General features: G+C 45.3%; 1 protein-coding gene across 4 annotated transcripts in view; it reads left to right on the top strand.

Moving 5' to 3' along the window:
- Positions 1–12,540, top strand: part of LOC110520786 (phospholipid-transporting ATPase ID) — an 86,212-nt gene that overhangs the window by 50,926 nt on the left and 22,746 nt on the right. For all 4 annotated transcript variants that reach the window (XM_090223570.1, XM_090223568.1, XM_090223572.1 and 1 more), the window contains 3 exons: positions 4,451–4,485; positions 4,704–4,863; positions 8,519–8,707. In XM_090223570.1, the coding sequence (XP_090079696.1) occupies positions 4,451–4,485; positions 4,704–4,863; positions 8,519–8,707 (384 nt within the window). The remainder of the gene's footprint in view (positions 1–4,450; positions 4,486–4,703; positions 4,864–8,518; positions 8,708–12,540) is intronic.

Here is a 12,540-nt window from a genome sequence, read left to right as displayed (position 1 = left end):
TATCAGATTTAAGGTGGGTATACTACATATATACTACAGTCTATCAGATTTTTTAAAAACTGATACAAATACACCTTATGGAACAGCAAGGACTGTGAAGAGTCACACACACAGGTACAAACACATACAACATACACACTATACACAAAACAAAAACACTATACACACAACTTAGACACTATACACACACGTACACAGTATACACACATACACTCTATACACACACGTACACCTGGATTGTGTGTAGTAGTAGAGTAGTGGCCTGAGGGCACACGCTTAATGTGGTGTGAAATCTGTTGTTAAATGTGTTTTAATGTTTAAAAATGGTATTATAATGTATATTACTGCCTTAATATTTGCTGGACCCCAGGAAGAGTAGCTGCTGTCTTGGCAGGCACTAATGGGGATCCATAATAAACCCCAGGAAGAGTAGCTGCTGTTTTGGCAGGCACTAATGGGGATCCATAATTAACCCCAGGAAGTGTAGCTGCTGCCTTTAGCAGGCAGGCACTAATGGGGTTCCATAATAAACCCCAGGAAGAGTAGCTGCTGCCTTTAGCAGGCACTAATGAGGATCCATAATAAACCCCAGGAAGAGTAGCTGCTGTCTTGGCAGGAACTAATGGGGATCCATAATAAACCCCAGGAAGAGTAGCTGCTGTCTTGGCAGGAACTAATGGGGATCCATAATAAACCCCAGGAAGAGTAACTGCTGTCTTGGCAGGAACTAATGGGGATCCATAATAAACCCCAGGAAGAGTAGTTGCTGCCTAATGGGGATCCATAATAAACTCCAGGAAGAGTAGCTGCTGCCTTGGCAGGAACTAATGGGGATCCATAATAAACCCCAGGAAGAGTAGCTGCTGTCTTGGCAGGAACTAATGGGGATCCATAATAAACCCCAGGAAGAGTAGTTGCTGTCTTGGCAGGAACTAATGGGGATCCATAATAAACCCCAGGAAGAGTAGTTGCTGTCTTGGCAGGAACTGATGGGGATCCATAATAAACCCCAGGAAGAGTAGCTGCTGTCTTGGCAGGAACTAATGGGGATCCATAATAAACCCCAGGAAGAGTAGTTGCTGTCTTGGCAGGAACTAATGGGGATCCATAATAAACCCCAGGAAGAGTAGCTGCTGTCTTGGCAGGAACTAATGGGGATCCATAATAAACCCCAGGAAGAGTAGTTGCTGTCTTGGCAGGAACTAATGGGGATCCATAATAAACCCCAGGAAGAGTAGTTGCTGTCTTGGCAGGAACTGATGGGGATCCATAATAAACCCCAGGAAGAGTAGTTGCTGTCTTGGCAGGAACTGATGGGGATCCATAATAAACCCCAGGAAGAGTAGTTGCTGCCTAATGGGGATCCATAATAAACTCCAGGAAGAGTAGCTGCTGCCTTGACAGGAAGTAATGTGGATTCTTAATAAACCCCAGGAAGAGTAGCTGCTGTCTTGACAGGAACTAATGGGGATTCTTAATAAACCCCAGGAAGAGTAGCTGCTGCCTTGACAGGAACTAATGGGGATTTTTAATAAACCCCAGGAAGAGTAGTTGCTGCCTTGACAGGAACTAATGGGGATCCATAATAAACCCCAGGAAGAGTAGTTGCTGCCTTGACAGGAACTAATGGGGATCCATAATAAACCCCAGGAAGAGTAGTTGCTGCCTAATGGGGATCCATAATAAACTCCAGGAAGAGTAGCTGCTGCCTTGGCAGGAACTAATGGGGATCCATAATAAACCCCAGGAAGAGTAGCTGCTGTCTTGGCAGGAACTAATGGGGATCCATAATAAACCCCAGGAAGAGTAGTTGCTGTCTTGGCAGGAACTAATGGGGATCCATAATAAACCCCAGGAATAGTAGTTGCTGTCTTGGCAGGAACTGATGGGGATCCATAATAAACTCCAGGAAGAGTAGTTGCTGTCTTGGCAGGAACTGATGGGGATCCATAATAAACCCCAGGAAGAGTAGTTGCTGCCTAATGGGGATCCATAATAAACTCCAGGAAGAGTAGCTGCTACCTTGACAGGAAGTAATGGGGATTCTTAATAAACCCCAGGAAGAGTAGCTGCTGTCTTGACAGGAACTAATGGGGATTCTTAATAAACCCCAGGAAGAGTAGCTGCTGCCTTGACAGGAACTAATGGGGATTTTTAATAAACCCCAGGAAGAGTAGTTGCTGCCTTGACAGGAACTAATGGGGATCCATAATAAACCCCAGGAAGAGTAGTTGCTGCCTTGACAGGAACTAATGGGGATTTTTAATAAACCCCAGGAAGAGTAGCTGCTGTCTTGACAGGAACTAATGGGGATTCTTAATAAACCCCAGGAAGAGTAGCTGCTGCCTTGACAGGAACTAATGGGGATTCTTAATAAACCCCAGGAAGAGTAGCTGCTGCCTTGACAGGAACTAATGGGGATTCTTAATAAACCCCAGGAAGAGTAGCTGCTGCCTTGACAGGAACTAATGGGGATTCTTAATAAACCCCAGGAATAGTAGCTGCTGCCTTGACAGGAACTAATGGGGATTCTTAATAAACCCCAGGAAGAGTAGCTGCTGCCTTTACAGGAACTAATGGGGATTCTTAATAAACCCCAGGAAGAGTAGTTGCTGCCTTGGCAGGAACTAATGGGGATTCTTAATAAACCCCAGGAAGAGTAGTTGCTGCCTTGGCAGGAACTAATGGGGATTCTTAATAAACCCCAGGAAGAGTAGTTGCTGCCTTGGCAGGAACTAATGGGGATTCTTAATAAACCCCAGGAAGAGTAGCTGCTGCCTTGACAGGAACTAATGGGGATCCATAATAAACCCCAGGAAGAGTAGTTGCTGCCTTGACAGGAACTAATGGGGATTCATAATAAACCCCAGGAAGAGTAGGTTCTGCCTTGACAGGAACTAATGGGGATTCTTAATAAACCCCAGGAAGAGTAGTTGCTGCCTTGACAGGAACTAATGGGGATCCATAATAAACCCCAGGAAGAGTAGTTGCTGCCTTGACAGGAACTAATGGGGATCCATAATAAACCCCAGGAAGAGTAGTTGCTGTCTTGGCAGGAACTAATGGGGATCCATAATAAACCCCAGGAAGAGTAGCTGCTGTCTTGGCAGGAACTAATGGGGATCCATAATAAACCCCAGGAAGAGTAGGTTCTGCCTTGACAGGAACTAATGGGGATTCTTAATAAACCCCAGGAAGAGTAGCTGCTGTCTTGACAGGAACTAATGGGGATTCTTAATAAACCCCAGGAAGAGTAGCTGCTGCCTTGACAGGAACTAATGGGGATCCATAATAAACCCCAGGAAGAGTTGCTGCTGCCTTGACAGGAACTAATGGGGATCCATAATAAACCCCAGGAAGAGTAGCTGCTGCCTTGACAGGAACTAATGGGGATCCATAATAAACCCCAGGAAGAGTAGTTGCTGCCTTGACAGGAACTAATGGGGATCCATAATAAACCCCAGGAAGTGTAGCTGCTGCCTTGACAGGAACTAATGGGGATCCATAATAAACCCCAGGAAGAGTAGTTGCTGCCTTGACAGGAACTAATGGGGATCCATAATAAACCCCAGGAAGAGTAGTTGCTGCCTTGACAGGAACTAATGGGGATCCATAATAAACCCCAGGAAGAGTAGGTTCTGCCTTGACAGGAACTAATGGGGATTCTTAATAAACCCCAGGAAGAGTAGCTGCTGCCTTGACAGGAACTAATGGGGATCCATAATAAACCCCAGGAAGAGTAGTTGCTGCCTTGACAGGAACTAATGGGGATTCTTAATAAACCCCAGGAAGAGTAGCTGCTGCCTTGACAGGAACTAATGGGGATCCATAATAAACCCCAGGAAGAGTAGCTGCTGCCTTGACAGGAACTAATGGGGATTCTTAATAAACCCCAGGAAGAGTAGCTGCTGTCTTGACAGGAACTAATGGGGATTCTTAATAAACCCCAGGAAGAGTAGCTGCTGTCTTGACAGGAACTAATGGGGATTCTTAATAAACCCCAGGAAGAGTAGTTGCTGCCTTGACAGGAACTAATGGGGATTCTTAATAAACCCCAGGAAGAGTAGCTGCTGTCTTGACAGGAACTAATGGGGATCCATAATAAACCCCAGGAAGAGTAGTTGCTGCCTTGGCAGGAACTAATGGGGATCCATAATAAACCCCAGGAAGAGTAGTTGCTGCCTTGGCAGGAACTAATGGGGATTCTTAATAAACCCCAGGAAGAGTAGCTGCTGCCTTGACAGGAAGTAATGGGGATTCTTAATAAACCCCAGGAAGAGTAGCTGCTGTCTTGGCAGGAACTAATGGGGATTCTTAATAAATAGAAATAGAAAAATACACACACAAATCAGATCAAATCAGCACTGTCCTGTTCCCCCAGTCAATGTTGCAGACGTCCTTGTGGTGCTGGGTAACTCTGAGTCTAAGTGTGAGTGTGTTCTATTGTCAGGTGAGGTGATCGACCCGTTGGGAGCACAGCCAAAGGTGAGCAGGCTAACGTAAGACTAACAGTATGACTAACAACACAGCATACTGTTCAGCTTGCTCTGTGGCAATGACATCACTCTGGCACTGTGCACTTTGCTATTTGACCATAGGAGAATACAAAGCATAGTTCTAACGGTGAATACTACAACTGTCCTCCTTCCTCTCTTCCCCCCTTCTCTGTCTCCCCTTCTCTCTCTCCTCTTCTCTCTTTCCAGAGGCTAGACTTCTCCTCCTTTAACCCCCTGGCGGACCCTGACTTCTGTTACTATGACAACGGTCTGCTGAAGTCGGTGAAGCTGGGAGACCTTCACAGCCACGAGTTCTTCCGGCTGCTTTCCCTCTGTCACACCGTCATGAGTGAGGAGAAGAAGGAGGGTGAGAGATAGCAGGAGGGAGGGATGAAACGAGGGTGAGAGAGAGGGATAGAGGGAGGAATAGAAGGAGAGGGAGGGTGAGAGAGAGGGATAGAAGGAGAGGGAGGGTGAGAGGGAGGAATAGAAGGAGAGGGAGGGTGAGAGATAGCGGGAGGGAGGGATGGAAGGAGGGTGAGAGAGGAATAGAGGGAGGAATAGAAGGAGAGGGAAGGTGAGAGAGAGGGATAGAAGGAGAGGGAGGGTGAGAGGGAGGAATAGAAGGAGAGGGAGGGTGAGAGAGGGATAGAGGGAGGGATAGAAGTAGGGTAAGAGAGAGTGAGATGAGGAATGAGGGAATGAGGGTTAGATAGAGATAGAGGGAGGATGAGAGGGAATGTGGGTTATAGAGGGATAAAGGGAGGGATGGAAGGAGAAGGAGGGTGAGAGAGGGGTAGAGGGAAAGAGAGGGAGGGGTAGAGGGAAAGAGAGGGAGGGTGAGAGAGGGGTAGAGGGAAAGAGGGAGAGAGAGAGAGGGGTAGAGGGAGAGAGAGGGGTAGAGGGAAGGAGAAGGAGGGTGAGAGAGGGGTAGAGGGAGGGATGGAAGGAGAAGGAGGGTGAGAGGGATAGAGGGAAAGAGAGGGAGGGAGAGATGGGAGATGAGGAGAAGGAGGGTGAGAGGGATAGAGGGAAAGAGAGGGAGGGAGAGATGGGAGATGAGAAGGAGGGTGAGAGGGATAGAGGGAAAGAGAGGGAGGGAGAGATGGGAGATGAGGAGAAATAAGTTGAACTTGTAATTATAGTCCATGTTTTTAAAGCTGCAAGTTCACATAGAGGTTCACATAGAAATGTGAGTTATGAATCTGCTCATTGAAAGGAGAAAGTCTATGTGTGCTATATCTATGCTGTGCTATATCTATGCTGTGCTATCAGTTTTGTTTTGGCGTCTTACTTTGTGTTTTGTAACCAGCTTCAAACAGCTGAACATACTATACTGAACCAAAATATTTTACTGAGTTACAGTTCATATAAGAAAATCAGTCAATTGAAATAAATTCATTAAGCCCTAATTTATGGACTTCACATGATTGGGCAGGGGTGCAGCCTTGTGTGGGCCTGAGAGGACATAGGCCCACCCACTTGGGAGACTGGCCCACCCACAGGGGAGCAAGGCCCAGAAAATTTTCCCCACAAAAGGGCTTTATTACAGACAGAAAATCAGCTGTTTGGGTATCTGGTCTCAGACGATCTCGCAGGTGAAGAAGCCAGATGTGGAGGTCCTGGACTGGCGTGGTTACAGGTGGTCTGCAGTTGTGTGGCTGGTTGGACGTACTTCCAAATTATGAAACAACGTTGGAGGCTGCTTATGGTAGAGAAATGAACATACAATTCTCTGGCAACAGCTCTGGTGACATTCCTGCAGTCAGCATGCCAATTGCACGCTCCCTCAAAACCTGAGACGTGTTGTGTGACAAAACTGCACATTTTAGAGTGGCCTTTTATTGTCCCCAGCACAAGGTGCACCTGTCTAATTATCACCCTGTTTATTCAGCTTCTTGATATGTGACACCTGTCAGGTGGATGGATTATCTTGGCAATGGAGAAATTCTCACTAACAGGGATGTAAACAAATTGATGCACAACATTTGAGAGAAATAAGCTCTTTATGAGTATGGAACATTTATGGGATATTTTATTTCAGCTCATCAAACATGGGACTTTACATGTTGCGTTTATATTTCTGTTCAGTGTATATTTTTGGTTGTTTAAAATGTATTTCATAGCGGTTTAGATGGTACAATGATTCTCTACACTCTGCATTGCTTGTTTTGTCACATAAACTGAAATTCTGCGAACCATGAAATGGCGGAGGGGTTTTTGCATAGTGCATCTTAAAAGCATGTTGTCTTTTGTGTTCACCTACATGTATAGAATGTGTTTAATAGATACTGTATTCTCTCTCTCTCTCTCTCTCTCTCTCTCTCTCTCTCTCTCTCTCTCTCTCTCTCTCTCTCTCTCTCTCTCTCTCTCTCCCTCCCTCCCTTCCTTCCTCCTGCCCCCATCCCTCCCTCTCTGTTAATCTCTCTCTCTCTCTCTCTCTCTCTTTCTCTCTCTCTCTCTCTCTCTCCCTCTCTCTCCCTCTCACCTCTCTCTCTCCCTCTCACCTCTCTCTCTCCCTCTCACCTCTCTCTCTCTCTCTCTCTCTCTCTCTCTCTCTCTCTCTCTCTCTCTCTTCTCTTTTTCTTTCTCTCTCTCTCTCTCTCTCTCCCTCTCTCTCCCTCTCACCTCTCTCTCTCCCTCTCACCTCTCTCTCTCTCTCTCTCTCTCTCTCTCTCCCTCTCTCTCTCTCTCTGTCTCCCTCTCCCTCTCTCTCTCTCCCTCTCACCTCTCTCTCTCTCTCATCGCTCTCCCTCTCTCTCCCCCATCGCTCTCGCTTGCTCTCTCTCCCTCCCCCATCACTCTCTCTCTCTCTCCCATTGCTCTCTCTCTCTCTCCCCCATCGCGCGCTCTCTCCCTCCCCATTGCTCTCTCTCTCTCTCTCCCTCCCCATTGCTCTCTCTCTCTCTCCCTCCCCATCACTCTCTCTCTCTCTCTCTCTCCCCATTGCTCTCTCTCTCTCTCTCCCCCATCGCGCGCTCTCTCCCTCCCCATTGCTCTCTCTCTCTCTCCCTCCCCATTGCTCTCTCTCTCCCTCCCCCATTGCTCACTCTCTCTCTCTCTCTCTCCCATTGCTCTCTCTCTCTCTCCCCCATCGCGCGCTCTCTCCCTCCCCCATTGCTCTCTCTCCCTCTTTCCCCCATCACTCTCTCTCTCTCTCTCTCCCATTGCTCTCTCTCTCTCTCCCCCATCGCGCGCTCTCTCCCTCCCCATTGCTCTCTCTCTCTCTCCCTCCCCCATTGCTCTCTCTCTCTCTTTCCCCCATCACTCTCTCTCTCTCTCTCATTGCTCTCTCTCTCTCTCCCCCATCGCGCTCTCTCTCCCTCCCCCATTGCTCTCTCTCTCTCTTTCCCCCATCACTCTCTTTCTCTCTCTCTCTCTCCCATTGCTCTCTCTCTCTCTTTCCCCCATCACTCTCTCTCTCCCTCTCTCTCCCCCATCGCTCTCGCTTGCGCTCTCTATCTCTTTCCTCATCACTCTCTCTCTCTCTCTCTCTCCCATTGCTCTCTCTCCCTCTCACCTCTCTCTCTCGCCCCATCGCTCTCCCTCTCTCTACCCATCACTCTCTCTCTCTCTCTCTCTCTCTCTCTCCCCCATTGCTCTCTCTCTCTCTCTCACTCTCTCTCTCTCCCTCTTTCCCCCATCACTCTCTCTCTCTCTCTCTCTCTCTCTCTCTCCCTCTTTCCCCCATCACTCTCTCTCTCTCTCTCTCTCTCCCATTGCTCTCTCTCTCTCTCCCCCATCGCGCTCTCTCTCCCTCCCCCATTGCTCTCTCTCCCTCTTTCCCCCATCACTCTCTCTCTCTCTCTCTCTCCCATTGCTCTCTCTCTCTCTCCCCCATCGCGCTCTCTCTCCCTCCCCATTGCTCTCTCTCTCTCCCCCATTGCTCTCTCTCTCTCTCTTTCCCCATCACTCTCTCTCTCTCTCTCTCTCTCTCTCCCCCATCACTCTCTCTCCCCCTCCCCCATTGCTCTCTCTCCCCCATTGCTCTCTCTCTGACTCCCCCACTCTACCCCCTCTAGGAGAGTTGATGTATAAGGCCCAGTCTCCAGATGAGGGTGCGTTGGTGACAGCAGCCAGGAACTTTGGTTTTGTGTTCCGGTCTAGAACCCCTGGTACTGTCACTGTGACAGAGCTGGGCCGACCCGTCACATACACACTGCTGGCCATCCTCGACTTCAACAACATCCGCAAGAGGATGTCCGTTATAGGTATACGCATGCATGCATACGCACTCACACAAGCACGCACACACCTTGACATACAGTAGACACACACACGCTCACCAAACACACCTTAACATAGTGCACTTCAGCAACTTACGCACGAGAAAAATAAAAATAAACAGGGGAAAATATCTTTGTTTAAAACATACTGTACAACAATATAAATATATGACATTAAAATGCCTATTTACTCTGTTTCATCTGACTGTGCAATCCACTGTCTCATCAGCCCAGCCAGGCAATTTATAAAAGCATCTAGACATTATCTCACATTTCTTTTAGACTAACATTTAGTTAGTGTGTCTGCAGTGCGTAACCCAGATCATATTAAAGTATGTCTCTGTCTGCAGTGTGTAACCCAGATCATATTAAAGTATGTATCTGTCTGCAGTGCGTAACCCAGATCATATTAAAGTATGTGTCTGTCTGCAGTGCTTAGCCCAGATCATATTAAAGTATGTGTCTGTCTGCAGTGCGTAACCCAGATCATATTAAAGTATGTGTCTGTCTGCAGTGCTTAGCCCAGATCATATTAAAGTATGTGTCTGTCTGCAGTGCGTAACCCAGATCATATTAAAGTATGTGTCTGTCTGCAGTGCTTAGCCCAGATCACATTAAAGTATGTCTCTGTCTGCAGTGCTTAGCCCATATCATATTAAAGTATGTGTCTGTCTGCAGTGCTTAGCCCATATCATATTAAAGTATGTGTCTGTCTGCAGTGCTTAGTCCAGATCATATTAAAGTATGTGTCTGTCTGCAGTGCTTAGCCCAGATCATATTAAAGTATGTGTCTGTCTGCAGTGCTTAGCCCAGATCATATTAAAGTATGACTCTGTCTGCAGTGCGTAACCCAGATCATATTAAAGTATGTGTCTGTCTGCAGTGCTTAGCCCATATCATATTAAAGTATGTGTCTGTCTGCAGTACGTAACCCAGATCATATTAAAGTATGTGTCTGTCTGCAGTGCTTAGTCCAGATCATATTAAAGAATGTGTCTGTCTGCAGTGCTTAGTCCAGATCATATTAAAGTATGTATCTGTCTGCAGTGCGTAACCCAGATCATATTAAAGTATGTGTCTGTCTGCAGTGCGTAACCCAGATCATATTAAAGTATGTGTCTGTCTGCAGTGCTTAGTCCAGATCATATTAAAGTATGTATCTGTTTGCAGTGCGTAACCCAGATCATATTAAAGTATGTGTCTGTCTGCAGTGCTTAGCCCAGATCATATTAAAGTATGTGTCTGTCTGCAGTGCTTAGCCCAGATCATATTGAAGTATGTGTCTGTCTGCAGTGCGTAACCCAGATCATATTAAAGTATGTGTCTGTCTGCAGTGTGTAACCCAGATCATATTAAAGTATGTGTCTGTCTGCAGTGCTTAGTCCAGATCATATTAAAGTATGTGTCTGTCTGCAGTGCGTAACCCAGATCATATTAAAGTATGTGTCTGTCTGCAGTGCGTAACCTAGATCATATTAAAGTATGTGTCTGTCTGCAGTGCTTAGCCCAGATCATATTAAAGTATGTATCTGTCTGCAGTGCTTAACCCAGATCAGATTAAAGTATGTCTCTGTCTGCAGTGCGTAACCCAGATCATATTAAAGTATGTCTCTGTCTGCAGTGCGTAACCCAGATCATATTAAAGTATGTGTCTGTCTAGAGTGCTTAGTCCAGATCATATTAAAGTATGTATCTGTCTGCAGTGCATAACCCAGATCATATTAAAGTATGTATCTGTCTGCAGTGCGTAACCTAGATCATATTAAAGTATGTCTCTGTCCGCAGTGCGTAACCCAGATCATATTAAAGTATGTGTCTGTCTGCAGTGCTTAACCCAGATCATATTAAAGTATGTGTCTGTCTGCAGTGCTTAACCCAGATCATATTAAAGTATGTGTCTGTCTGCAGTGCTTAACCCAGATCATATTACAGTTTTTCTCAATTGCTAAAACACTAAAAACCCATTGGCTGAACAAAGTTCTCAGTTGCCTGGACTCATTTAGCTAATTATGCAGTCTGTTGTCAATACCTTAAACCATTTCACATGGTAAAACACAATTTGCAGATCTCATTTAGACTTTTCAGCAAAACTCTAAACACATTCTGCGCTCTAATGCACATGTCATGCATACTGGTAAACACAAGCGGCGAGTGGTAGAGAACATATGTCATTGATTGAACACAACCACTCAAAATGTATTTAACCTGTTTCAAATGCTGCGACACAACCACTATAAGCCAGTTCAGAGAGCAAACAGGTTGTTGAAGGTGGGAAGGAGAAAGTCTGAGAATGGATACTGTAGTACAGTGCATTGTAGGCTGTATACTGTACAATGGACAAATGGTATGGCCCTGAACATTGTCCTTTCCATTTATTAACAGTACTGACTGATCAATAGATTTTGACTGGTTGCAGGTTCATATCAACAAAGAACAAGAATTACAGTATCACAGAGACAAAGGACAAGTTTGTGAGATGCAGGGTACAGTACTTTTAAAATAGGGGTACAAGGAGGAGGAAGAACAAAAAACAAAATTGCAAAGAGCAAAGCAGAGTAGTCATTTCTGATAAATTTTGAGTTTTCGTTCATCAAAAGACAATGACGGAAAAATATGAATATTTTTTTAGATTAAAAATGTACTTCTCCCTGAGAATTGTATGTTTTGAACAATGTGTTTTCTATTTTTCGGTGTATCGTTTACTGACTGCTTGAGAGTGTATATCATTTTGATCACTTGGTTTATGATTTGAGAGCAGCGTTTGATTTTGAACACAGGTAAATCTGTTTTGAGGCGAATGTTTCATTTTGCAAGAGGAGTCAGAGGTTGTGTAAATAGTGCTTGAAAGTATCTGTCTGCAGTGCGTAACCCAGATCATATTAAAGTATGTATCTGTCTGCAGTGCGTAACCCAGATCATATTAAAGTATGTATCTGTCTGCAGTGCGTAACCCAGATCATATTAAAGTATGTGTCTGTCTGCAGTGCGTAACCCAGATCATATTAAAGTATGTGTCTGTCTGCAGTGCGTAACCCAGATCATATTAAAGTATGTATCTGTCTGCAGTGCGTAACCCAGATCATATTAAAGTATGTGTCTGTCTGCAGTGCGTAACCCAGATCATATTAAAGTATGTGTCTGTCTGCAGTGCGTAACCCAGATCATATTAAAGTATGTATCTGTCTGCAGTGCGTAACCCAGATCATATTAAAGTATGTGTCTGTCTGCAGTGCGTAACCCAGATCATATTAAAGTATGTATCTGTCTGCAGTGCGTAACCCAGATCAGATTAAAGTATGTCTCTGTCTGCAGTGCGTAACCCAGATCATATTAAAGTATGTGTCTGTCTGCAGTGCGTAACCCAGATCATATTAAAGTATGTATCTGTCTGCAGTGCGTAACCCAGATCATATTAAAGTATGTATCTGTCTGCAGTGCTTAACCCAGATCATATTAAAGTATGTATCTGTCTGCAGTGCTTAACCCAGATCATATTAAAGTATGTCTCTGTATGCAGAGCGTAACCCAGATCATATTAAAGTATGTATCTGTCTGCAGTGCTTAACCCAGATCATATTAAAGTATGTATCTGTCTGCAGTGCGTAACCCAGATCATATTAAAGTATGTATCTGTCTGCAGTGCGTAACCCAGATCATATTAAAGTATGTCTCTGTCTGCAGTGCTTAACCCAGATCATATTAAAGTATGTATCTGTCTGCAGTGCGTAACCCAGATCATATTAAAGTATGTATCTGTCTGCAGTGCGTAACCCAGATCATATTAAAGTATGTATCGGTCTGCAGTGCGTTACCCAGAT

The sequence above is a fragment of the Oncorhynchus mykiss genome, chromosome 3, assembly GCF_057628025.1.
Source record: "Oncorhynchus mykiss isolate SJ-2025 chromosome 3, ASM5762802v1, whole genome shotgun sequence".
In the NCBI taxonomy this organism is placed as follows: Eukaryota; Metazoa; Chordata; class Actinopteri; order Salmoniformes; family Salmonidae; genus Oncorhynchus; species Oncorhynchus mykiss.
The sequence above is the reverse complement of the archived record's forward strand: the minus strand, read 5'-3'. Positions and strand labels throughout refer to the sequence as shown.